The following is a 23,537-nucleotide window of genomic DNA, read 5'->3' as shown; positions in this document are numbered from 1 at the left end:
ATCTCCGCCGCAGGTAATATGTTGTGCGCACCTCTTTTGCCACCGTTCACCGGCGGGCCGTCGCCGCGCGCCCCGACTCAGTCTGCTTCAGTCCGCCGCCGTTGATCGTCGCACCCGAAATGGGGGGTGTTTTTGCAAATGTTTATCGCGAATATTAATCGCGATCCAATATAGGGGGTTTTGTGTAAATATTTGGATCGCGATTATTAATAGCGATCAAATTTAGGGGGCTATTTGAAAAATTCGTGTACCGCAATCCAGCATCCCGGGCTCCCGGCGATTGCGGCGGCGGCGTCTGCTCGCGCCGCCCACGTTCCGGCCGGAGATGTCCTCCTCGGCAGGGCCACGCCCTCCGCGATCCCTTCCGCTCTTCGCCCACCGCGCTACTCCCGAAAGCGAGCGAGGCCTCCGCCCTGGGTGCTCCTCCCAGCTACAACGCGAGGGTCGCCGCGCTACTTCTCAACGGAGCGGGAGCCGTGGCCATGGCTTCCGCTTAGCAGCACCAGGCGTACCACTAGCAGTAGCAGAGCACGAAGCCAATTTCACCATTACTGCAGTTTCCTCTGCTTGGATATCTATCGCTATTCAGAAAGATGCATTACAATTTACAATTTACTCGTACATGATTTGGCAGATTCATGTTTCCTATTTGTCCGGCTTAGTCAGGATAAGGAGATCATAGATAGCAATCTCAGTGTGAGCGTGTGATCAAAACATTCGTCGAAAAAAATTGTGATGAAACCGGTTTGCAATCCATGGACAGGGTGTATTCAATATGGAAAACCCAAAACAATTTGAGCAAATCTCATTCTCTCCTTTTTCTATTCTGTCTGAATCATTGTCTACATCCGACTTGACTGAGCTATAAGCTTACATGGGGAAACACAGCATCGCAAGCCGTGAGAAGTCTAGCACATACCAATGTGCTTCGCTCCTCGCTCTGAACTAATTATTGCCTCCCAAAATTGCATGGGAAAAGAGAAGCCAGGATTCGGTTACAGCCATTGGCGTCGAGATGTTGCTCCCGCCATGTGTTACACTGGCAGACTTGCAGTCAAGGGTGAAGGCCTGAAGTGGAAATTTCGAAGAAGAAGAAACACCTCACGACTAATCCTGCAAAGGCAGGAGCGGAGGACCTCACAGGCACTTCTTTACTTCTGGGAATACCTGCTTCTCCTTGTTTGCAGCTTCCACATCATTAGGTGATGCAACAGCAACCACAACCCCGTTGTCTTTGATGCTTTCGACTGCATCAGCAAACTCCCTGAAATCCTTCAGGCTGCCACCAGAAAAAAAAACAACACAATCAATGTTCCTTGTGTAGAAAACATCTCGCTTGAGAATCCGACAAGCAGAAGAAAAAAAAAAGATTTCTACTATGTTTGTATCTTGGATTTGCTTACTTTGTTGATAGTATCTCTTCACGTCTTTGTTGACGTTCCTCGTCCGTGATGCCCAGTAAATATCGCACTAGACTGAAAAAAGGTAATGTGCGCGATTAGTACAATCACATAGTACTATATAAGAGTATTTCCAATAAGACACTGTACTATATAATCTACTAGATGTGTTCAAAGACCAGGGTGTACCAGTAGCAGGACCTATTTCCCCCAAAAAAATCAGTACATTTAATTCACATTTTTCAGGCTTGGGCCTACTGCACTGAAATGAGGCTGGGTCACAGAGAGTGTTGCTGGGCTGTACTGCCCGTGTGCATACAAGTGACAAGACACCGGTTTACAGTACACCACTATTGGTCTTCATCAATATACCACTATTGGTCTTCATCAATATAGATGTTTGATCAAAACCACCAATAAGGTATATCATCAATTATTGGTTGATTTGTGCTGTACGAGAGTACGCAGCACAAACAGAGGTTTACATACCTGCTGTAACCTTTAGCATCCGGTAGCTGGTAGGCGTCAACATCGCCAATGGTTCCAATAATAGCTTTTGCGAGCGCATCATCATCCATTTCTAGCTCTCTAAGGAATTTTGCTGTCTCATCATAGACTTCTAGTGTTTTCAGTAAGTTTGGGTCACGATATGACAAATAGGAGAACACTCCTGCAACAGTAAACAATAGTTAGCATAATGTGAATAATTTACCCAGCAGGAAGTGTAACACAAAACTATAATAAATATAAAAGGGAGGGCAATGGGACCTAGTTTTCTACCATTTTACCTGTTATATGGGAAAAGTTGAAACAACAGGTCAAGAAACAAAACTAGAATAGAAGTACCTGAATGGGTGTCAAAATCACAAAAGCCTCCATATGCACCACCACTAACTCGAACACGGTCCCATAACCATGTATTGCTTATGTGCTTCGAGATGACATAGGCACTTCCATTGAGCTGGTATCCACTTTGGTAAAGGTTTCCAGCTTTGCCAACATAATTTACCTGAAAAAACAGAATGATATTGAAAATTCACTATGCCTAATTCCCAATGAGGAATAATCTCTCAATTATTGTTGTAAGCCATTCAGACTAATAGCCCTTACCTGAGTTGGGACAACAATGGCTTCGTTAACATATGGTAGTCGAGAAAGCCATGGATCACTTCCAAGGGATGGGCTACTTGGGAGTGAATCAAGAAATTTAGCAATATGTTGGCTTGATTTTTCAAGATTTTTCCCATCACTTGTTAGGTTGATCAAGCAGCCATTCTTGGAAAAAATAGACTTTCTCATCTCCTCAAGTGAAGATGATATGCTGTCCCAATCTTGATCAATCTTAGTTTCCAGGTCCCGCAGATACTCGAGATAACTGCCAATAGCAGCATACAAATTACAAATAAATGAATATCTTGGCATAGTAGCATGCCGGAAAAAAAAATAGAGAGGCTACATGGGCGGAAGACAATTGTGTTTCTTACAAATGGCTTATCAAAGCAATGAAAAGATTCACACAAAAGAAACAAAAAAGAGAATAAACCAAGAAACCATATCATAGAGGTAAACCTACAATAGGCTACCGCAGAGTAATGCAATATGCCTAGGAGGAAGTAATGATAAATTCCATTCCGGGAGACAGCTGACTTGACAATCTGCATATATGCATATACCATAAAGAATATTACCTAACACCACCCATTTGTTCAGAAATCCATCCAGCTGCATTTAACTTAGCGTCCATTCTAGCAGCTGCTATGCCATGGCCACTGCCCCTCAAGCGATTCTGTATTGGACAAATCGTTACGTGACCACATCAAAGGAAATTTATGACAATTTAAATATAAAGAGATAGTTTAGTACCTCCATTCTTGCTTTACTTTGAGAAACAAACTGCTTGAACCTCTGTTGTTCTGTGAACTGAACATCTTGAAGAATGGTATACATCTGAAATACGAGAAAAAATGTTTATTTCCCTTATGCAATATGCGAGCAGCGATTGCACAAGATCAGTTCTCATGCAAGTTAACAGATTAAGTAGCAAGCATATCTTCTGCACCCTGGCATTCCCTTTGGCAACATATATATAGAACATTAGCAAAAGCATACCAGATTAAACAAGTCTTCTACTCGTGTTGCCATTGCCTTTCCCCGAACGATGATGCGAGTAAGAGGATCTTCTTTACCCCTAACTGGTGATGTGAATGGATAAACTGATATGCCTCCAGTTTTTCTTCCAATTAATTGATTGAGTTGCACGAAGTCCATGTCTTTTGTTCCCATCTCCAGTAAGGATTGGCTGGCACACATGCTCATAGTTAGTTCAAATGCCACATACTATACAGCAAATCTTCATGATAAATCAACAACAATGTATCGATCAACCAGCTCACCAGAACAATGGTAACAACTGTAGATGCTCTTTCTTCATCGAACCCATGTCAAATACAACTTCAGAGTAGATAACGTCATTGGTGAAGAGATCGTGTTGCAAAACCTTGACACCGTTTATCTCTCCAACCTGCATATATGCAAATGCCATTTATGGCCATTTTTCTAGTCTAACTGAAACAGTAAAAGGAAGAAAGCTAAAAATATATAACCCACTCAGAAAAAACAAATGTTGGGCCATTTTTTAAGCTCTGCTGGAGCCAGAATTTTGGGCTAAGCTGGCATCTGAGCTCCAAATGAGGTAAATAGAAACCCAAAATGTTGGGCCAAATATGTCATAGTTGCAAGACAAGGAAACACCTCTATTGGTACATGAATAGGCTTTTTGGGGATATCTTGCAATGATAAACAAGGGACAGCCTTGAGAGCCTCTGGAGGATCAGGTGTTTCTTGTTTTTCCTTTAGCTCCTTTGTAGCGCGTGCCAACTCTGCAAGATCCTCCTGAGTCATGCTAGCTTTCACTTGTTTTAGAATTTCTTTCTCAGCTGCTTCATCACGTGATGCTTTCTCTGGATCAGGCTGCACATTAAAGATTAAATTTGAAGTAAATCTGAGGCATAAGGAAAAGGCTATCTTAACTTCTTAATGTAACCAATCTGAAGTGAGAAGTTCTCTACTGACCTGCATTTCAACTGTGACACGATGTGTATTATTCAAAATAAATTTTTCAATGAGTGGTGAGAACACAGCTTTTGATCCCTCCTCTGCAATGCGCGCTTTCAATTGCTGCAATGGCTGTTCATATTTCAAAGGCTCAAAAGGGTCCATATCATATATCCATTTGGCCTGCAATTTTTTGTGAAGTTGAAGGTATGACATGGATATGTTGAAACATATGCCTGTTCTTAAAATGAAAGTGATGAGATAGTTATTCATACAATCGAACGAAGCATCAGTGATAAGCCTCGAGGGAATGATCCTGTGTTGTTCTCCCTAAGAGCAAATTCGATTGTGTTCATGGAAGCCTCCACTGCTTCTGATGCAAAACCTTCTTCTGCCAAATTCTTCAAAGTCTGCATAACCAACTCTTCAACTTTTTGAATGTTATCCTCTGATACACCTTTCAGGCCTATACTAAATTGTGGTTGAAGGAGCTCATCCTCAACACCACCCCCCACAATAGCATCTCCTAAACCACTCTCAAGAAGAATCCGTCTAAGTGGTGAAGCAGGAGTCCCCAGCAATAGATGATCCAGGAAACCAAGTGCGAGCTCAGTTTCTACATCTAGTGGTTCCTCCGACAACAGCCAATTAGTGCACACCATATATTTCTTTGTTAAATCACCTTCTTGACCAGCAGGGTACTTCTCTATGACTCTCACTGGTTCTTTGAATAGCCTCTGTGGCCAAACCTTCGATTCATTAGGAGCAGGGCTGGCTTCAAACTGGTCAAGGTATTCTAGAAAAGAAAGGGGTAGGAAAAGGACATAAGTTTTAAGAGGGTAAGAAACAGGAAAAGTTGGAGCATCATGAAAAGGTGGTTCAAGAAATACAACCATGTGATAAGATGAGCATTTGCTCTCAGATTTGCAACTTACCACTTAGAACACGCAGCCGCTCTTTTGGGTCATCATCACCGTAGAACCAGATCCTCGCATTGCTTGGATGATAATACTTACTGTGGAACTCCTGGACACAAGACATACAAAAAAAGTGAAAACTAATAAGCAACAAACTAAAAATTAAAATTAGATTAATGCTACTCCAAAATACAAAAAAAAAAATGGTGGTGCTACAATGAAATCAGGTGCAGTGATCTAGCACTTGATCTTTATAATTTTAGCAAAAACCACCAATTGTCGAAACCCCTAACTATAAAAGAGTAAAGGGCCCTTGCTGGCCCATGTAATAGCTAACAGCTCAAAAGACACCATGAAGCACTCCATTGCTGGTACAGAGCATGCAAAGTAACTAATAAATGAAAATCCCAAATTTGGATCCAGACTAAGATCAAACCTTGAATTCTTCAAAAGTAAGCTTTGGGATTTCATTTGGGTCCCCGCCACTATCAACACCATATGTGTTCTCGGGGGAAAGTGCCTGCAGAAGGTTCCAAAAAGTTATGCATTCTACTTCTACCAACTGGCAAAACAAGATCATGAAAAAGAGAGACTATGAAAAAATGCCTTAGGGTTCTCAAGATCATGCAAAATCGGGTATCCGGGCCTATTAGCACAAACAGATAAACCAGGAAAGAACCCATCAATTAAGCATATAATAAGATAAAGTTACAGCTCCCTTCTGTACTAAAGTCTAAAATAAACCCAGCTGAAACAAGAAGCAAAATGATATCAGGAAAGTGCAGCATCCCTGGACCCAGGTTCATTGCAATGCTTGGTTAAGCAACTCATCAGGAAGAAAAAAGGAGCAATATACCAACCCATGAGTCTGGATCTGGTTGAAAATAATGACAGTATAGAAGTTAACCCAAAAAATCAACTAATTTATATGGTCAAAGTTTAAAGTCAGCAATAGATGTAGATTGTAAAAAAGGCCAGATCGTGTTAGGCCCTCCCAAAAGGTATCTCAGGGCAATATCACGAAGTACAATAAAACATGTAATTGGGTTCTCCAAAAATCTTAGAACTCGAACGTAAAGGCAAACATATTAAACAACTGAAACAGAACAATTAATTTACCTGCTGGGATACACGTCCCATTATGTTATCGGGTTGAGAGTAAACTCCTTTCATCTCATTGAAGACAACACCTAAGTGACAGATTGATGTTTATATTCAAATACTTTTTGAAGTATAAGTAACATCACATATAAATGTGCTTGCTCCATTGGGTTCAAATTAATAACCAAACCTTTGTACGTTATCTCTTCTTCAGGGTTGTCAAGCTCATAGTGCCAACCTTCTTGTTGAAATGTTTGGAAGTCCTCCACACATTTAGGGAAAAAGACAGCATCAAGGTATACATCTACCAGGTTGTAGAAATCCTGGAAAAGGAACCAAATGTGCGATGATGATGCTAAACAAAGAGTTTACTAGGACAAATGACTGAAGCATATCTGTAATCATTAAGTATTACCTTAGTGTTTGTTGATGCAACTGGATAACATGTCCGATCCGGATATGTGAATGCATTCAGGAATGTATGCAAGCTTCCTTTTAGGAGCTCAACAAATGGTTCTTTCAAAGGGTATTTTTTTGATCCACAGAGAACACTATGTTCAAGGATGTGGGGTATACCAGTCGAGTTTTTCCTGGTAATAAAAAGATACTTCTTTAAAACACCACAGTAAGCTTACATGCATTGATTCTTTTTTTTTTTCTATCTATGTTTACGCCTGACTAGCTCATTTTTGGACAAATCCTATGCTAAATGGACAACAGGATACAAATTTACCATCAATAAAAACAAAGAAAACAAGGAATAGATTCACTTACGGAGGGGTCCGGAAAACAATGCCAAACACTTTATTCTCATCGTCGTTTGCCACAGACATCACTTCAGCACCCGTCTTCTTGTGCTTGTAAAGAACAGCAGTTGACTTGCACTCATCTATAATCTGTTCAGAGACCTTTTCAAATCCGAGCTTTGCAGCATACTCATGCACATCATCTGTATCTGCTTATGTCAGAAGAAAGAGGTCACACTCTTATAAAATATAGCCTTGATTTCAAATAACAAAAGGACGTAGTTTGAATGATGGCTTCCTTTTGAAGTAGTGCATTATCAAATTCAGCTGCCCCATGTCAAAATTATGAGCAAAACAACATAGCAAATGCGCAGTTTTTATGAGAAAAAATTAATCTTGAGACCTGAATGGTACGCAAAAGGAAATCCCGGCATACACTGATACACTAGCCATCACAATGCAACTTTTACATCTATACTCACAATCAACTATGTGCTCCCAAGCCATTGAATGCATTTCTTTCTTTTGCTTCGGCAATTGCAAGTAAAAGAGCACACCTCACTACCCTTTGCACTACGGATAAGCTCGAACACAAGCAGCTCTGTTCTCACCATAGGGCACAGGGGAGGGCGATGTAGAGACGGCGGGCGCGGACAGCCTCCGCGCCAGCCGTGGCGTGGCGGCCGGCCAGTACCGCCCGGAGCAGTGCAGCGGCGCGGCCGCGGCCAGGAATCGCGCGCCGCCGCCGGGCAGCGCGGAGTAGCCGCGCGACGGGAATGAGGACGGCAACGTCCGGCGCGCCAAGGACGAGGAGGCGGCTGCGGGGACGACGGCAGGCCTACCCCCGCGGCAGCGGTGTAGGAGGCGGCGGCCTGAGGTGCGGAGCAGCGCCACCCGCTCCATGCCGTAGGTGTCCAGCTTGCCGGTGTGCCTCTGGGAAGGTCAGGATTGGAGTTGGAGAGGAGGTGGGTGCGGCGACGTGGGCGGCGTAGCTTGTTGCGATTAGGCTTTCGGTTGCTGGGCTTTTTCGGTCGCGAGGTTTTGCTTGGGCTTAAAGAAGGTGAAGAGAAGAGAAAAATCTTCGATTTTTGTCGGACTCTCTGAGGTTTCTTTTAGGGTGGATTTTTGGATGGCTGGGATTGTTTGGTGAAATTTCGTGTGGTTGATGGCGAGTTGGTGTGAATTGTGGTACACGCCAAAGCGTGTTGCAATTTTTTGTCGTATATGGACGTGTCTCCAGCATGGACATGGGAGTGATGTAGTAGAGTTTTGCAAGTCTGTCTTGGGAGTTCTGGAAGTAGAGTTTTTCGTTTGACATTTCAATTTCAGCTTAGAAGAAAAAAAAAGACACACTCTCTCTCTATCTCTCTCCTCTTCCCTGGAATGTGTAATTTCCGAAGAAAAAAGATTACGAAATTTGGAGGTGGGCTTCTCACACCCAGCTACCCAAGTGCTGTGCAGTTAGCCCATTGTGAATAGTTGGCCCATTGGCGGCCCCTCTATCTCTAGTTATCGACTACAAAAGCGAAACCAACTCAATTGGCAACAGTTCCTCGTAGTCGTTCGCATTAGTCCCCGCCACGTTCATATCCAACTGCTCGCTCCGCTTTCTTTGTGGCTTCCCTCTCAAAACCTCCCCGCCGCGACGCGCATTTCCAGAGACGAGGCCAACGTCGCCATGGAGCTCATCACTTCCGCCGCAAGAATTCCTGGTCGGCAGCTCAGCCGCCGGCCCCTACAACCCAAAGTCCGCGATCATGAACCCGCATTGCACTAGCCCTTAAAGAACACGCTTGGCCAGACGTCAATATTGACACCTAGGATGTTGTGAAGGTCATGGTTAACAGAATACAGTTTGATGGGTATGTATGAGATTGCACACTGATTTAAAATACCAATTCTATAATCTTATATGTATATATCTTACTTTTTTTCTATATAATAATGATTTTGCAGTGTCTCATGTGAATTGTTCATGGTTGCCTTTACAAAGTATTGGATTGGGGATCATCTGTGCGCTATCGTGGATCAGGTACTTTATGTATAACTTTAACACAAGTAATTAGCGAATGTTTTCTACTAGCATATTTTCGGAATTAACTGTGTTACTACTAATGTACAGGAGGGTATGGTAAAATTTATGACTAAAATGGTGGCTACATTACTATCAACTATATTTAATGAACGGTTAGGTAAACCATTACTACGTAACAAGGATGAAAACATCGGAAGGTCGAGTGACGTTACAGAAACAATAGAACCTAACGAGATTCAGCAGATCAAACAAAAGAGGAAATCCACAAACAGCTATAAAAAATACACTTAAACCGAAGAAAATCGATACAGAGATAGACTAAGATAAGCAAGATGTTCTTCTATACTACAAGGACTGGCCCTTGAAGAGAGATGAGTTAGCTGAGATTTTTTGTGGATATATTTTGACAATCGAGGATCCTGCGGAATTGAGTAACCTCAGTACTTCATACTTCATCACTTTCGTTTACCACTAATAGTATTGCGGTTTATTATGATTTCTTATGCATCGTTCCTATAAATTGTTTTGCAATATGGTTTTGGTAAGAAGTGATTTGCCCTATAAGAGTATGTATAAACTTGGTGATCTTAAGGTGTTGTTAAAATGAGGTTCACCCATGCCTGAACTATTTTTCAACTTAGGTGTCTGATTTCTTGTATACCGAGAGGCTAAAGGGATGATACAATAAGGTTGCAAAGCATCACGTGGATCTGCGGTTCTATGTAAGTTAGCTACTGTGAAATATATTGCATTCATTGTCTATTTATATTTATTAATGTACATAAAAATGATAAAGTGGTACTAATCATGGCTATATATCATTCTGCTTTAGAAAATGTTGGAGTTAACATGTCATGAAAAATATCGTAAACATCGCAGTGGTAAAGAGTTAGGTGATGTGATTGGTGGATGGGAAATAGTAAAATATGACATACTAGGTTGCAGATATGTAAGTTCTTTTCATGATGTTATTTGTTCATTACATATCCTTTGTGATTCTAATACTGAGTGATTTACAGTTTCTCTTGCCATGGAAACACATCAATACCTATATGCTTTATGTACTCGACATTAAGCGGAAGAAACTTATTGTAATTGACACTAAACCCATTCCAAAATATGCCACGGATCTACCATATAAACATTATACGATACAGATTGTAGGGTTTCGCCTAAAATTTATGGCCGCATTTAGACAGTTTAAACCTGATTCATGGGAGGATATTCACAAACGAGAATTTGACTGTGCGAAAAGGATTGTGGAAGACACTGATGGGTAAGACCAACTCTGACACACCGGCATTTTAGAGTGTCAATATCTTTATTTCTTAAAATATATATTTGTATATTTATATAGCTGACGATTCATCGTATCACATATTTTCAGATGGATGGCTTATTCTATAGTACATGGCATGGTGGGATAGTCCTCAAAACGTGCAGATCGAAAAAATAAGTAAATATATTTTGTTGTACGTTCCTTTGTGATTTTACAATATACGATAAATCCCATCACACGAGAGCTTTAACTTGAAGTAAGTACTCATCTTACGTATAGGAATGCAGCGCAGCTTCTTCATCGATCTTCTAGCGCATGAAGCGAATGCCTGGAGGACAAAACTATCGAGCATTGTGAAACATTTTCTTTGGCGCATCACAGGTAAAGAAATAGGATAGACGGGGGTGGCCTTTGGATAACCTGTATTTGTACTTATTCCACATGATTATTGTTCTGCTGAATTCAATGTTGAAGGTTGTTCAATTCGCCGTTAGACCTTGCTAGAAACGAAGACAATGTAAATGTGGTTAACTGTCATATATTATTTAGGAATTGGTCACATAATTATTCTTTTGCAACTCGAGATAAAGAGCCTTAAGCGTACTTATGCTTATATTATTACTCATTGCAAAGTCATTTTTTATTTCTTATTGGAAGCATTTCGCATGCGTTTGAGTTTGTAGAAGTAAATATTTCACATGATAATATTTGATACTTATAGATGAAATTTGTTTTTGGCCATAGCAACGCATGGAGCCGACTACAAAAGCGAAACCAACCCAATTGGCAACAGTTCCTCGTAGTCGTTCGCATTAGTCCCCGCCACGTTCATATCCAACTGCTCGCTCCGCTTTCCTTTGTGGCTTCCCTCTCAAAACCTCCCCGCCGCGACGCGCATTTCCAGAAACGAGGCCAACGTCGCCATGGAGCTCATCACACCTCCGCCGCAAGAATTCCTGGTCGGCAGCTCAGCCGCCGGCCCCTACACCCCAAAGTCCGCGATCATGAACCCGTTCGCCGCCGCCTCCGGCGACGACTCGGCGGCGGGCAACCCGTTCCTGGCCACGGCGGTGACTGCGCCCCCGTCGCCCAACCCGTTCGACCACCTCCCTCCCGGCGCCTCCGACGCCGACCCCTTCGACCTCTTCCAGCACTTCACCAGCGCCCCCGCCAGCCCGGCGCGGGCCGCCGCCATATACGCGCAGTTCGACAGCGTCGACGATGGCGGCGCCGGCGGCAAGTTCGACGGCGACGCCGCGTTCCAGCCCCGCGTGTCCTACTCCACGGTCGCCTCCACCGTGCCGTTCGGCTGGGAGGAGAAGCCGGGGAAGCCGAAGCCCGAGTTCGCCGTCGCGGCCGCCGCGACGGTGGAGGGAGCCGAGGTGGACGACGCGGACTTCGACTTCGGCGTCCTCCTCGACAAGGCCGCGCAGGCGCTGGAGCTGACGACGGCCGACGAGCTCTTCGACGAGGGCAAGATACGCCCTCTGAAGCCGCCGCCGCGCTTGCTCGAAGGCGGCAGCGTCGGATCGTCGCCGCGATCGGCGAGGTCCGTGATGTGGTCTCCCCGGCTGCGGAGGAGCGTTGTCCGGCCCGGTGGAGACGACTTCGACCCGTTCGCCGCCGCTCTGGCGAAGGCAGCCAATGCCCCCTCCCCTCTTGGCGCCGGCAGCAAAGACGACTCGACCGGCGTCGAGCCAGCCACCTCACCCGAGAACCCGGCAGACTCCGCCACGACGGCGACCTCCACTACTCCCCCGACCACGAGCAATGGCCGGAGGAAGAAGTGGCGGCTCAGCGACCTGCTCCTTTTCCGGAGGGTTGCAGGCAAGGGTCGCGCCGCCGGCAACATTAGCAGGGACCCGGTGTTCAAATACCCGCCGGTGCAACAGCTCGGCACGCCGGCGAAGACGGCGAGCGCAGGGCCAGCCGCCGCCGAAGGCGACGTGTCATCGGGCAGGCACAGGAAGCAGAGCAAGAAGTCGGCGCCGGAGGGCGGCATGCCGATGCCGCACCGGCAGAGCATGATGGGGTGCGTCCGGCTGCACCCCGGCCTGCACCGGCTGGCCAAAGGGTTCCACGGCCACTCGGTGCACCTCGGCGGCCGCGGCACCGCCAGGTCGGCCATGAAAGGGTAAAAACGTTTTCTTGGAAGAAGAATGGTGGACGCTTCTTCGTTGCCGCATGCATTTCACTGTTTGCTTCGCAGTTACGTGTACGATTCGATTCATTTTTCTCCATTTTGTTTGCCCTTTTGGTGTACTCTACCCCGATGTATGATGATGATGATGATGATGATAATAGAAGAGATTATCCAATAACTCGCTGTTAATTGGCCACGCTTCTTTTTTGTTTTCACCGTTGCTTACTTTGCATTGCTTAAAAACATGCTCGATGTCACAAGAACACCCGCCGCGCCCAAACTTCGCAGAACGCGGCGGCCGGCCGGAGCGGGGTGGAGCTCGTCGGCGCTAAGGCTGACGTTGTCTGAAGTCTGAACACACAAAAGATGCGAGACAATTGTTCTTGCCGACAGGAGTCGAGCAAATTGGCGTTGTTGATCATGCAATGAATCAGGCATCCAATTACCTAACTTTCTTTGGCAAACCATCGCTCTAAACTCTATTGTTGGCCTGTGTCCTGTGATTTGACCGGCAGTGCTAATCAAGTTTGTGCCCGATGCTTATCCTACGTGTGTGTCATTATAAGCTCCAAATTAGCCTGGTGATGTTCTTTTTCTCCTATGCCAACACACAATAATGTGTCAAGCTTCTGGACGGATGGAGTGCTGATCATGTTCTGAACTTTGTGTCACGTCTGGATCACTACCACACATAACATGCAGATCACTTCACAGATCACACGTCTTAACCGCTAATGATGCGGCAGTATGACCACCTGAATCGATCAGATTCGCAGAATTGTTTGACTACCCTGACATTCCATTCCTCTTGCCAGGGTCAAACACAACGTGACGGTGTCACCCCGATCCAAGCCACGAACAGATGTTTCCCTGCCCGGGCAACCACCACACTTTTCTTTTGGGTGAACGTGCGACGCATCCTCTGGAAGAAGTCAGCACGCACCGCACACGCATAGGAGGAATTGGGTCGGATGAATCTTGCACGATGCAATGTCGCGGGTCGAGCATGTCAGCTGGAGACACTCATGATGGGGCCCACCAACATCCATACTAATTTTCCTAGCCTTCCTTCTAAGTCCGAAGATCGAAGAAACTTCTTCCTTGTAGGAGCTCCCGAAGCACTTAGATTTATGTCTTGTTTAGTTGCCCAACTTTGAACAACCAAAATTACTATAGCGGAAGTGTAGCGTTTCGTTTGTATTTATGAATTATTGTTCAAATATTGACTAATTAGGCTCAAAAGATTCATCTCGCAAAGTACAATAAAACTGTGCAATTAGTTTTTGATTTCGTCTATATTCAGTACTCCATGCATGTACCGCAAGTTTGATGTGATGGGGAATCTTCTTTTTGCATGGTGTCAAAGTTGGAATTTGGGGGTGAACTAAACAGGACCTTAGGTCCCGTTTGCATCCGATAATGGATTCTAAAAATTTGGATTTTTGATGGATTTTCATTGTAGTGTTGTTTGTTACATACATGCAAAATCAACTCTTGAGGAGCTTTTGGGATTCACAAAATCTAGAATCTAGATTCTGAAATTTGAGCTAAACTCTGACCCGTTTGGAGAGCTCCAGATTCCATCTTCTAGATTCTGAGAATCTACCCTCCAAACGGTGCCTTAAAAGGAGAGGAAAAAAAAAGAAACATTTGTCCTTAAGGTACTTGACTTTTTGTCTACATGAACTTGACCAAACAGCTGGGAAAAAATAAATTGCAAATAACTTGCTTTGTTCATATTTTAGTTTGCAAAAAAAAAACTGTTCGTTCGTATCTTAACTTAATGCCAGTTAGGTAAGCAAAACATCATATAGAAATAGAAAAGGACGGAAACCATTCAAAATTCAAAACTGCGGTCTGTCTTAGGAAAGGGGAAAACCCCAAGCAAAGCCTTCGTTCTATTCATCATCACTCGCGGCACCAAACCCATAGGCAGAGCAGGAAATGGCGATCGCGATCTCGCAGGAGGCCTTCGACGCCATGGTCCGGGAGAACATGGAGGACCTCGGCATGGACGCCGACGAGGCCCTCGCCGACGCCGTCGAAGCCCTCACTCTCCAGGGCGCTGATCTGTCCGGTAACCACCAACTCCTAATCAGATCCGCACCTTCCCGTTCTCTACATTCTTCACCTAAACCCCTCGCTGCTTCGTGCAGGGATCATCAAGCGCGTGCCCGGAGAGGCCGCCGCGGCGGAGGTGAGCCCGATGGTGCGGGTGCTGGACGAATTGAAGGCTTCTCACAGTGCCAGTGGCGGGTTGGGGCAGGATCTGGACGGCTTGGTCTCTCTAATCGATGAGTTGCGCGGCCTGTGCTGCTCCGGAGATGGGACGGAGAATGCAGCGATCGCGGTGCGGAATGGCGGCGTGGAGGCGCTCGTCGCCCTGTGCGCGTCGGCTCGAGTTGCGCAGGAGAGACTGCTTGGGTCGGCCTTAAAGGCGTTGAGCTCCCTGCTCAGGGGTATGACACACTGTCCCTGCGGGTCTTTTGAGATGCGGCAATGTGTTTGGCAATTTACAAATTCTTCTGTTCACAACTTAAGTTTATAGTCATGACTTATTGACTTCCCAGTAGAAATTTTAACTTTGGTGAAACTAGCAATAGTAGAATGGCTATATTACTGGATGCTGTGAAAACGCACCTGGAAGCAATGGCTTTTCTGCTTGGCTGAACTTATGTGTGAAATTCATGAAGGAACTGTGTGCTAGAAACTAGGGTGTTCATCATTTTCAGAAATTGAAATAGTTGCGTTCATAAAATCACCAAGAAATTGCTTTATTCAAATGATGTTTTTGGGTTTAGTATAAATAGCTTCCATTCATTATATAGTTTGAAATATAATACTGCAGCTACAAAATGACCTGTTCTGCAATGCCCTGGGGCATTTCAGTTGTGGTGCCATGTGTATTTAATTACCTTATCATAATTATTAATCTATTTTGCTTGATTCTGCACTGCAAACTGATGATGGGAAATGTATGGTCTGCTCTAAATTATATCCTGACATAGACATTCTCAATTCCTTGTCTAATGTCTAGAATTTTTTATCTGTAGACATTGGAAGCACCGAGAAGTTCAGACAAAGCGAGGGGCCCAAAATTGTCATGGATATCTTGAAAGGTGGCTCAGAAAGTTCAGATTTACTGGATGCTGGATTTAGTGTTGTGGCAGCAGGTTCTGCTGGCAATGAAGTTGTGAAAGAATCCTTTATGGACTTGAAGGTTGATGAACTCATTCTACATGTTATGAGGGAGAAATCAAAAACTAATGTGCAAAGCTTGTATGATGCCATACGTGTTCTGTTGACGCCTGATGACAACCGAGTGGTGGCTTCTCAAGTAAGCTCTATATGCTTGCAGCATTTTTTCTCTCTGAAAGTATGTGCTTGCATGATTGTTGAAACAGTAATAGTCCATATGCTTGGAGGATTGTGCGAACTGTTAAGACTTGCTGTTTCACAGTTTCAGTGTTTGACCAGTTGTATGCTAATATGCTAGTCTGTGCAAGTATTTGGTAATGGCATTTGTTATGTGATCTTTATAGAAATAGACTGTGGCATGTCAAATAACTTGCTCAAATATCTAGTTGTGTGTTTGAGATGAGTCTATATGTCATTGTTGAAATTGTAACTTTCTGATTCATTTCAATTGGGATGCTACAAGAAGCAGAATGCAGCCTTTCAGTAGACATTTGAATGAATCAGATTTGATACTTGCAGTTTAGTACTAAATAGACTTTTAGCAATGATTGGTTATTGAGGTAGCATGTTAACAGAAATAATATGGAAGTGCTAGATGTTGACTTCTATATTTAGAGACGTTATGCCCATTGTTTTTATTCCTTCTTGTATATGGTCATTTTGGTTTCTCAATGTCATCAGAACATGTGTACCTTAGTTGCTAATTTGATTTCAAATTTGTGTTGATCTGTTTATCACCTGATGCATTATAACAACAGTTTCTATTGGGTTTCATCTCAATGAGAGGCTGGGTTTTTCATGCATATCTTCTATTTTATCACCCTATGCATATCTTCTATTTTATTATCTTTGAGATGAGATATGGACTAAAGTATATAAACTTGACCAGGTATATGGATACTCCCGGAGGTTTGCAGAAATTGGGATTGCAGAAGTTCTTGTCAGTGCACTTCGTGAACAAGTTGCTCCTTCCAGCTTGCCATCTGCTTGTGCTGCTTTAAAGTCGATCGCTGTCAATGTAAGCTTTGCCATGGTTTTCTTTTTTCTTTCAAATTGCTCATCTTCACCTTACTAGGAATAAATACCTTCTGAGGGGATTCACACTGGCAAGTTGGAATTTGGTTCAAATTTGAAAAATACGTACTGTTTATAATAAACCGCCAGCCACCATCTTACCCTTGCCATTTCTCTTGATTTTTTCATTTCCTTCCATGAAGGGGCTATGTTTATAAAGCAAAACTAGCTATTGCACAGTAACCTATACGATTATAAGCTGCGATAGGAGAACTTCACCATCATCTGTTCTGTGTTACCACAGGATGAAATATGCCGTTCGATATCTGAAAATGGGGGAACTGATGTGCTGCTTCAATGCATCGATGAGGCTGGTGAACAGAAGAACAAAGTTATTGCAAAATCTTGTTGTTCTTTGTTGTCTAAGGTATGGTGGTGTGATACAACACTGCAACATTCATGTTCTTGAGAACACTTTACTTTCATCAAATTAAACTTACATCGCATTCTCTTCTTTTCAAGTTGGCTGCGAGCGATGCAAACAAGTCTGTTATCATCCAGCGAGGTGGTTTTGATAGGTCCTTAAAGTTGGCATCCAGATTTTCAGAAGATCCTTCTATACTACAGGAGGTACTACATATAAATAGGAAACACTGAAGAATCTCTATTTTAGATTTTTTGAGATACTTGCCTGAGCATGAGTGTACACTGTGCAGGTGATGTCTATGGTGACGGTTCTTACATTGAGGTCACCAGAAAATGCAGCGCGTGCAATGGAAATAGGCTATGGAACTCTGGCGATCCAGGCAATGCAACGGTTCCCCTCCTCCGGCCAGACTCAGAAGCAAGCTTGCCTTATGATTCGCAATCTTGTTGTCCGAAACCCTGAGAACAGGTATGCTGTGGAACGTCAAATCTTTTCCTTTTGACATGATAGCCTATGCAGAATCAGTCTGGCTAACATAGATATATCTGGATGACATTCCAGTGCCATTCGCCAGTATCCTCTGTTGCCAGTTTTACAGCCATTTCCAATGTATTGATAGTATGTTTCTACATCTGACACTTGTGTTGCCATTGCAGGACCATCCTACTTAATGATGGTGCAGAGAAGCTTATTAGAAAGGCCAAGGTGATGCATGGAAGCTGCAAAGATGCTGCCTCGTCAGCATTGAGGGACCTGGGCTTGGACAATTACAACGCATAGACACCATACGGAGCCTACCTAGGTTGTGTTAAAGTTTGACCATGGTAGAATGTTTTGGAGAGAAATGCATGATGCGTGAGTTATCTGGTGCCACGGCACAATGGAATGAGTTTGTAGAATCGGACTACCGTGCTTGCATCTGTAAGCGGCCCAGTTTTGCGCTGCACGATACTACTAGCTAGCATCGGGTGTTTGGTTCGACGAATCACCTCATCTAGAATAGATGAAATGGTCTATCATGAAGTCATCCTATGAAATTTGGAGTGAACCCATTTCCCATTATTAAGCTATGTCCTATGTGCTTGTGGGGGGTGAGCAAGAGATGGATCAACTCATTCCGTAACGAAGATGGAGATTGATTCTCATACCTCGAGCCAAACACCCCCAATGCACAAAATACCTCAAGTGCGCTAACAGAAGGCAAAATACACAAACCAGGCACCTGCCGGTATCGGTCATCATTACGTCAATGGTGGTTCGCTGACAGAATCACCGAAACCATCTGTTAGCAGGTGTTTCTCAGAATCTGACTTCTAAGTCAATGCCAAGGATTACATTTCTACGGCAACATTGAGAATCATGGATCCATGGTTCCTTCCATGCTGTTAACAAAAGGCTCTGGTGTCACCCCACTATTTTGGGTCGTCTGATGGGAGTTTTTCCTGTTGTGCAAGCTCCCTCCTACATGAACACATAAAGCATGAGCTCAGAATGTGCAAGCAAAAGCAGTTCGTCTCCGGATTAAACGTTACATTGGCCATAGATCTGATTAGTGCTTACCTGAACATTTTGACTCGCAAGAGAACACAAGAGATCAACTATTCTCCTACAAGAGAACACAAATTTTATCAGCACTTTAGCTCAATGGTATCAACGGCCAATGATTAAAAGTTTCATCGAGCAAACAACAGAATGTGGTAGTAGAAAAGTACTTTCTCACTCTTCTCTAATCCTCCTGAAGGTTGGAACAACCTCGAAAACGCCTTCCTCTCCTGATCTCGTCTGTCAGAAATCTGCCAGAATGGCCGGTGGAAAGTCAGAGAAAAAAAAGCTGACACGAACATCCTTTAGTCCTAAGATGCATAGAAGTAATAAACCAACCTTCTTCTTTGCAGCGGCAAGTTCTCGCTTAATTCCTCCTGAAGCATGTCAAAACAAAATCCAGATGTTTCATTCGTGAACAAAAGAGTAACAATAAGTGATGAGGACAGGAAGAAACACAAACCATCATTTGGCTCTAATTCCAGTGCTTGCTTGAAGCTCTCCACTGCAGCATCGATATGGTTGAGCGCCACGCGTACCTGCAAATATAGTACCATGTGAAATCCTCGTATGTCTACATGGATGTTTGAAACAACTGTGAATGAACTAAAAGTAAGTCCTACCAACACCATGACAACAAGGACTACAAGTAATACAGTATCAGGAATAGCAGGAATTATACTTATATACTATGATAATGTGACAGAAATACAACATATAAGTATATCTGCGACCGAAAAACAAGACATGCGGAGCAAGTGTCATGTGAAAAGAAGGAACACATTGTTTAACACGGTTTTGGTGAAACCCTTCTGATTGCACACAATCATATCATTTGTGCAGTATGCTGTCACAAATTTGAATTTCCACAAGTTAACACCAAAGGCAGAAACTGACCTGTCCTTGTCGGAAAAAAGCTTTTGCATTGTCCTCCCTTTCACGCAGTGCAAAATCTGCATCTAACAAAGCACCCTCCAAATCTCCTAACTTCAATTTGCAAGCCTGAAGAAGTTATAACTGGCATCATTATAATACACCACAGAACATCAGAGATTTATACATGAACAAGAGGCTGGAATGGAACTTACAGAGCTATTTGTGAATATAATTGACTTTGTTTTTCGCAGCGCTGTGCTGCTCTCTGGACATAAATAGACAGTTAGGACTAAAAGTAAAATGTGTGTTGATCTTTAATTACCAAAATGAAGAATAAACATAACCAAGCAGTGATGAGAGGAAGGGAAAAAACTACCTTCATCAATATCTTCTTTCTCCCAGCAAAGATCTAAGTACCGCATGGCTTTTCTGTATTTTCTGAGGGCTGTCTTGTAATCCTGTTTCTGTACAGAGGCAGTAACATAAGTTGTAAGGTACCAAAAGAAGTCATGTTGGATACCTATTTACTGCATTTAGGTTTAGCAAACGATTTGGTCAGTTTTGTTTACAAGATGCAAGATATTCAGACTACCACTGGGTTCTCAAAGTAGCTAACAGACCAAGTGGAGCGCACCAATGTTCTCACAGAATACCGTGTTTTGAAATTGACATAAAGTTCATTAGATAGTTGCATTGCATGGCTACTATTTTGCTATCAATCTGAATAACCTATTGGTACCAGTCTGCTGCAGTTGAAATTGTACATATCACTTAAAAAGAGTATTTGTCAAATATGTAGTATAAGCTGCAGTCAGAAAAGAGAAAGAACCTTGAAACTTTCATTTCCAAAAGCCTTTGCAGACTCCACAGCATCAATCCACCAAGAAACTTCTGCAGGCTTTTCATCGAGATCAATCGGCCAATCAGGATACATGTCACCATCCTTGAAAAAGTTGACAACTCCGTCATCGGCACCTTCTGGTAGCTCTCCAGAGTCAACAATAACAATATCATCAGTCGGGCGGTCAGCTTCATCAACAAAAATATGCTCCATTGCACGAACTACCCCCATTCCTTTTATAGCCCTTCCAAAAACAACATGTTTTCCATCAAGGTGAGGTGTTCGGGTGGTAGTGATGAAAAACTGAGATCCATTTGTGTCAGGTCCAGCATTTGCCATTGATAACATCCCTTTCCTCTCATGCTTCAAGACAAAATTCTCATCCTCAAAATTCAATCCATATATTGACTGTCCCCCAGTTCCATCACCAGCAGTTATATCTCCACCTTGCACCATAAAACCCTTGACTATGCGATGAAAACATGAGCCCTGAAAGCAACATTTTTTGTTGAAAAAGTACTTGTAAGTTGTCAGCAAAAAAAATGGAGTATAAAAGACTAGGTGGAAAAACTGACAGTAATTGGCTGAGGTCAAAAGATAAATTAACTGTTCACAAAAAAAAATCAACCCATTCAGGTCTACATAACAAAGGATTATCTTCATCTTTCTTTCAGCAATGGAAGAATGATTTTATAAAGTCTGAGGGCTATGGTCATGCTAATTATGTCCAAGTCCAACACTCCAACCAACATAAACACCAGCAATATCTTACTAAGAAATGGGAAGACAACTCTCCCAATATGTCCAAGTCCCCACCACTACAAAGTACAACGCATAGAAGTCCCACTATGCTCATTGTACAACTTGATACATGTAATTCCAACAGTTGACTGAAAAGGCTAATCACTACAGCTCCAATTACGGATTTGAGTATTTCTCATGCATTGCATCACCATTCCAGCTCATGATTTGAAGAATCTCAGCTGTTAAATGCCAAACCTTGTTCAAAATGCCAGCCATACAAGGCCCAATCATGTCCTATCACACTACAAACTACTACCTGAACATCGTCATAAAAAATGCTGTTTTTAGGCGTTAAATCTACAGCTGGAATATCGCGCACACAAAAGATGCCAGAAACTGTGCATTTCATGTCCAGTTTCTGAATCTTAAAACGCGTTTGGATTAAAGCCAGCCCAAGGTTTTCTATGTATAATGATGACCATATGACCACATTGCTCAATCGTGACCTTTTTCAGACCAATCTTGACTGCACATTTCATGTTTCATAGGATATTCTTGTGTTGCCAACAATAGTTGCTGCGTAAACCAAAGCTATGGAATTTTGAAAGGAACTATGATGCATTGTGGCCTTCAAACCTCCAGAAAAGAAAGTAAGTATTGGAAGGATATGCATGCTAACAGTTTGATGAGTTAAAAAATGGAAGTAGAGCCATGTTTGGCTGGCGAGTAGCTGGCAGTGTATAGTTTAGAGCTTACAAAAACTAGAGGCAAAAGACATTAACGGATAAATATATTGTCTGACAGAATGAAGCAGTCAATGCAAAGACCTCAAAAGTAGGTATTTGAAATGAAAGCAAAAGGGCAGCAAGGCCTTTCAAAGAGAACCTTGCAATCAATCAAAACAAAATGCACAATCTGCAGCTGCAATCACAGGTGCCCCCTCAAAATCTAACTAGATTGGCATAACTGCATCAGATAAACTGAGTTAAGTTGTCCCAATGCCTAAATCGATTGCTGTACGTTTGTATCCATCACGTTGCATCACACCAGACTCCCAAGGGACTTTGACAGGCAAAATAAAGGGCACGAGAAGCTACCAGCTGCAATCGTCAGCGCGAAATCAATGTACAATTCGTGAATCCCACCTCGACGAAGTTTACAGCTAAAAATTTGACAGAGTTAACCACACGAACCCATTAATTATGAAACTGATTAATCTCGGGCAAACCTCTCCATTTGCACCAACCAAAATTCCAAACCTAATTGATTATAATCTTCGAAACCGCACTGATAGAGGACGAATTTCCAATTCGACGAGCAAAACCACACAAACCCCAACTCGAAATGCTTGCACGACCCCCACAAAACCCCAATAGGCAACCGCACCGCAGCGAACCCCCAAACCACTGCAACCGAGAACGCCAAACTGCACAATACACGGGAGCAAACCGGGTCAAACCTTGTAGTGGAGGGTCACGCCGTTGTCGGCGCCGACGCCCTTCTCGCCGGTGCAGAGGGCGCGGAAGTTCTCCGCCGTGCGCGGCACCACGGAGGCGTAGAGCTCCACCACGATCCGCCCCTCCAGCTCCCCGCCGATGCTGACGTCGAGGTAACACCTAGGGTTCCTCACCGCCAACTCCTCCACCACTGCCGCCTCAGCAGCAGCAGCGGGGCCCTCGCCGCCGTCATCCATCGCCGCGGGAAGCTGGGGAGGCCGGAGCAAGCCCTAGCGACGGAGGCAGCTCTGGAGGCGCGCGTCGGAGGAGGAGGCGTGAGCGAGCGAGGCGCCTCCGCGTCGCGTCGGGGAGCTGTGTGTTGCAGGCTCGCGCGTTGGGCGGCGTGGTTAGTTCAAACGAGGAGGAGTGTGGGCGGCGGAGTGTGGGTGTGGCAGGACAGGGACAAGACGAGAGGATGGGGGGGCACCGAGTGGGCAGTGCCGCAGGGTCTCCGCCGCGTGAGGTGCGTGAGCGTTGGCTGGTGAAGTTTGCTGCTGGTTGAGTGGTGGGACCTGTTCTGTTGGGCTTGGGCCTACACGACGTCGAAATTTTCATTTAATTTAGAATTTAAAAAAAATGTTGCGTGCCCCCTATATGATCTCAGAAAGATGGCACGATGGCAATCATCAGCCTAAAAGTTTCCATGAATTTGATTATCGACGGGAGCGGATCCGCGTCCCAGACCGAGGTGCTGATTCACACTTCCTTACCTTCCTTTTCGCTA

General features: G+C 43.8%; 4 protein-coding genes across 4 annotated transcripts; 2 read left to right on the top strand and 2 right to left on the bottom strand.

Moving 5' to 3' along the window:
* Positions 1-745: 745 nt before the first annotated feature.
* Positions 746-8,250, bottom strand: LOC101768037 (presequence protease 1, chloroplastic/mitochondrial). Its single transcript, XM_004953945.4, has 19 exons — positions 7,830-8,250; positions 7,247-7,427; positions 6,888-7,062; positions 6,663-6,795; positions 6,491-6,561; positions 5,808-5,891; positions 5,390-5,480; positions 4,730-5,250; positions 4,473-4,637; positions 4,152-4,370; positions 3,794-3,921; positions 3,510-3,699; positions 3,264-3,347; positions 3,089-3,186; positions 2,511-2,775; positions 2,247-2,409; positions 1,890-2,070; positions 1,404-1,475; positions 746-1,279 (listed from the first exon to the last, which is right to left on the bottom strand). Exons 1-19 carry the CDS (start codon positions 8,119-8,121, stop codon positions 1,138-1,140), a joined length of 3,255 nt encoding a protein of 1,084 aa, XP_004954002.1. The 5' UTR covers positions 8,122-8,250; the 3' UTR covers positions 746-1,137.
* Positions 8,251-11,347: 3,097 nt separating this feature from the next.
* On the top strand, positions 11,348-12,829 carry LOC101767636. Its single transcript, XM_004953944.3, has one exon. The coding sequence runs from the start codon at positions 11,456-11,458 to the stop codon at positions 12,668-12,670; it is 1,215 nt and encodes a 404-aa protein (XP_004954001.1). The 5' UTR covers positions 11,348-11,455; the 3' UTR covers positions 12,671-12,829.
* A 1,688-nt stretch (positions 12,830-14,517) lies between these two features.
* Positions 14,518-18,351, top strand: LOC101767240 (armadillo repeat-containing protein 6). The gene is made up of 8 exons (XM_004953943.2): positions 14,518-14,752; positions 14,832-15,134; positions 15,729-16,012; positions 16,763-16,891; positions 17,192-17,314; positions 17,410-17,517; positions 17,604-17,782; positions 17,971-18,351. Exons 1-8 carry the CDS (start codon positions 14,620-14,622, stop codon positions 18,092-18,094), a joined length of 1,383 nt encoding a protein of 460 aa, XP_004954000.1. The 5' UTR covers positions 14,518-14,619; the 3' UTR covers positions 18,095-18,351.
* Positions 18,352-18,520: 169 nt separating this feature from the next.
* On the bottom strand, positions 18,521-23,266 carry LOC101766828 (peptidyl-prolyl cis-trans isomerase CYP40). The gene is made up of 10 exons (XM_004953942.3): positions 22,777-23,266; positions 20,562-21,062; positions 20,109-20,196; positions 19,945-19,997; positions 19,754-19,858; positions 19,320-19,395; positions 19,196-19,233; positions 19,027-19,107; positions 18,875-18,920; positions 18,521-18,775 (listed from the first exon to the last, which is right to left on the bottom strand). The coding sequence occupies exons 1-9, from the start codon at positions 23,008-23,010 to the stop codon at positions 18,909-18,911; spliced, it is 1,188 nt and encodes a 395-aa protein (XP_004953999.1). The 5' UTR covers positions 23,011-23,266; the 3' UTR covers positions 18,521-18,775; positions 18,875-18,908.
* Positions 23,267-23,537: the final 271 nt, after the last annotated feature.

The sequence above is a fragment of the Setaria italica genome, chromosome I (assembly GCF_000263155.2).
Source record: "Setaria italica strain Yugu1 chromosome I, Setaria_italica_v2.0, whole genome shotgun sequence".
Taxonomy (NCBI): Eukaryota; Viridiplantae; Streptophyta; class Magnoliopsida; order Poales; family Poaceae; genus Setaria; species Setaria italica.
The sequence above is the reverse complement of the archived record's forward strand: the minus strand, read 5'-3'. Positions and strand labels throughout refer to the sequence as shown.

What these genes read in the sequence shown, in the direction of transcription:
- LOC101767240 (XM_004953943.2), top strand. Translation starts at nt 14,620, where the DNA reads ATGGCGATCGCGATCTCGCAGGAGGCCTTCGACGCCATGGTCCGGGAG. An exon ending in GTTGTTCTTTGTTGTCTAAG is followed by an intron (nt 17,315 to 17,409) that starts GTATGGTGGTGT and finishes CTTCTTTTCAAG; the next exon opens with TTGGCTGCGAGCGATGCAAA. An exon ending in ATCCTTCTATACTACAGGAG is followed by an intron (nt 17,518 to 17,603) that starts GTACTACATATA and finishes TACACTGTGCAG; the next exon opens with GTGATGTCTATGGTGACGGT.
- LOC101768037 (XM_004953945.4), bottom strand. Translation starts at nt 8,121, where the DNA reads ATGGAGCGGGTGGCGCTGCTCCGCACCTCAGGCCGCCGCCTCCTACAC. An exon ending in CACTGATGCTTCGTTCGATT is followed by an intron (nt 4,638 to 4,729) that starts GTATGAATAACT and finishes AAAAAATTGCAG; the next exon opens with GCCAAATGGATATATGATAT. An exon ending in GAACAAATGGGTGGTGTTAG is followed by an intron (nt 2,776 to 3,088) that starts GTAATATTCTTT and finishes TGCTATTGGCAG; the next exon opens with TTATCTCGAGTATCTGCGGG.
- LOC101766828 (XM_004953942.3), bottom strand. Translation starts at nt 23,010, where the DNA reads ATGGATGACGGCGGCGAGGGCCCCGCTGCTGCTGCTGAGGCGGCAGTG. An exon ending in TTGGAAATGAAAGTTTCAAG is followed by an intron (nt 20,197 to 20,561) that starts GTTCTTTCTCTT and finishes GCCTCTGTACAG; the next exon opens with AAACAGGATTACAAGACAGC. An exon ending in GAAAGAAGATATTGATGAAG is followed by an intron (nt 19,998 to 20,108) that starts GTAGTTTTTTCC and finishes ATTTATGTCCAG; the next exon opens with AGAGCAGCACAGCGCTGCGA.
- LOC101767636 (XM_004953944.3), top strand. Translation starts at nt 11,456, where the DNA reads ATGGAGCTCATCACACCTCCGCCGCAAGAATTCCTGGTCGGCAGCTCA.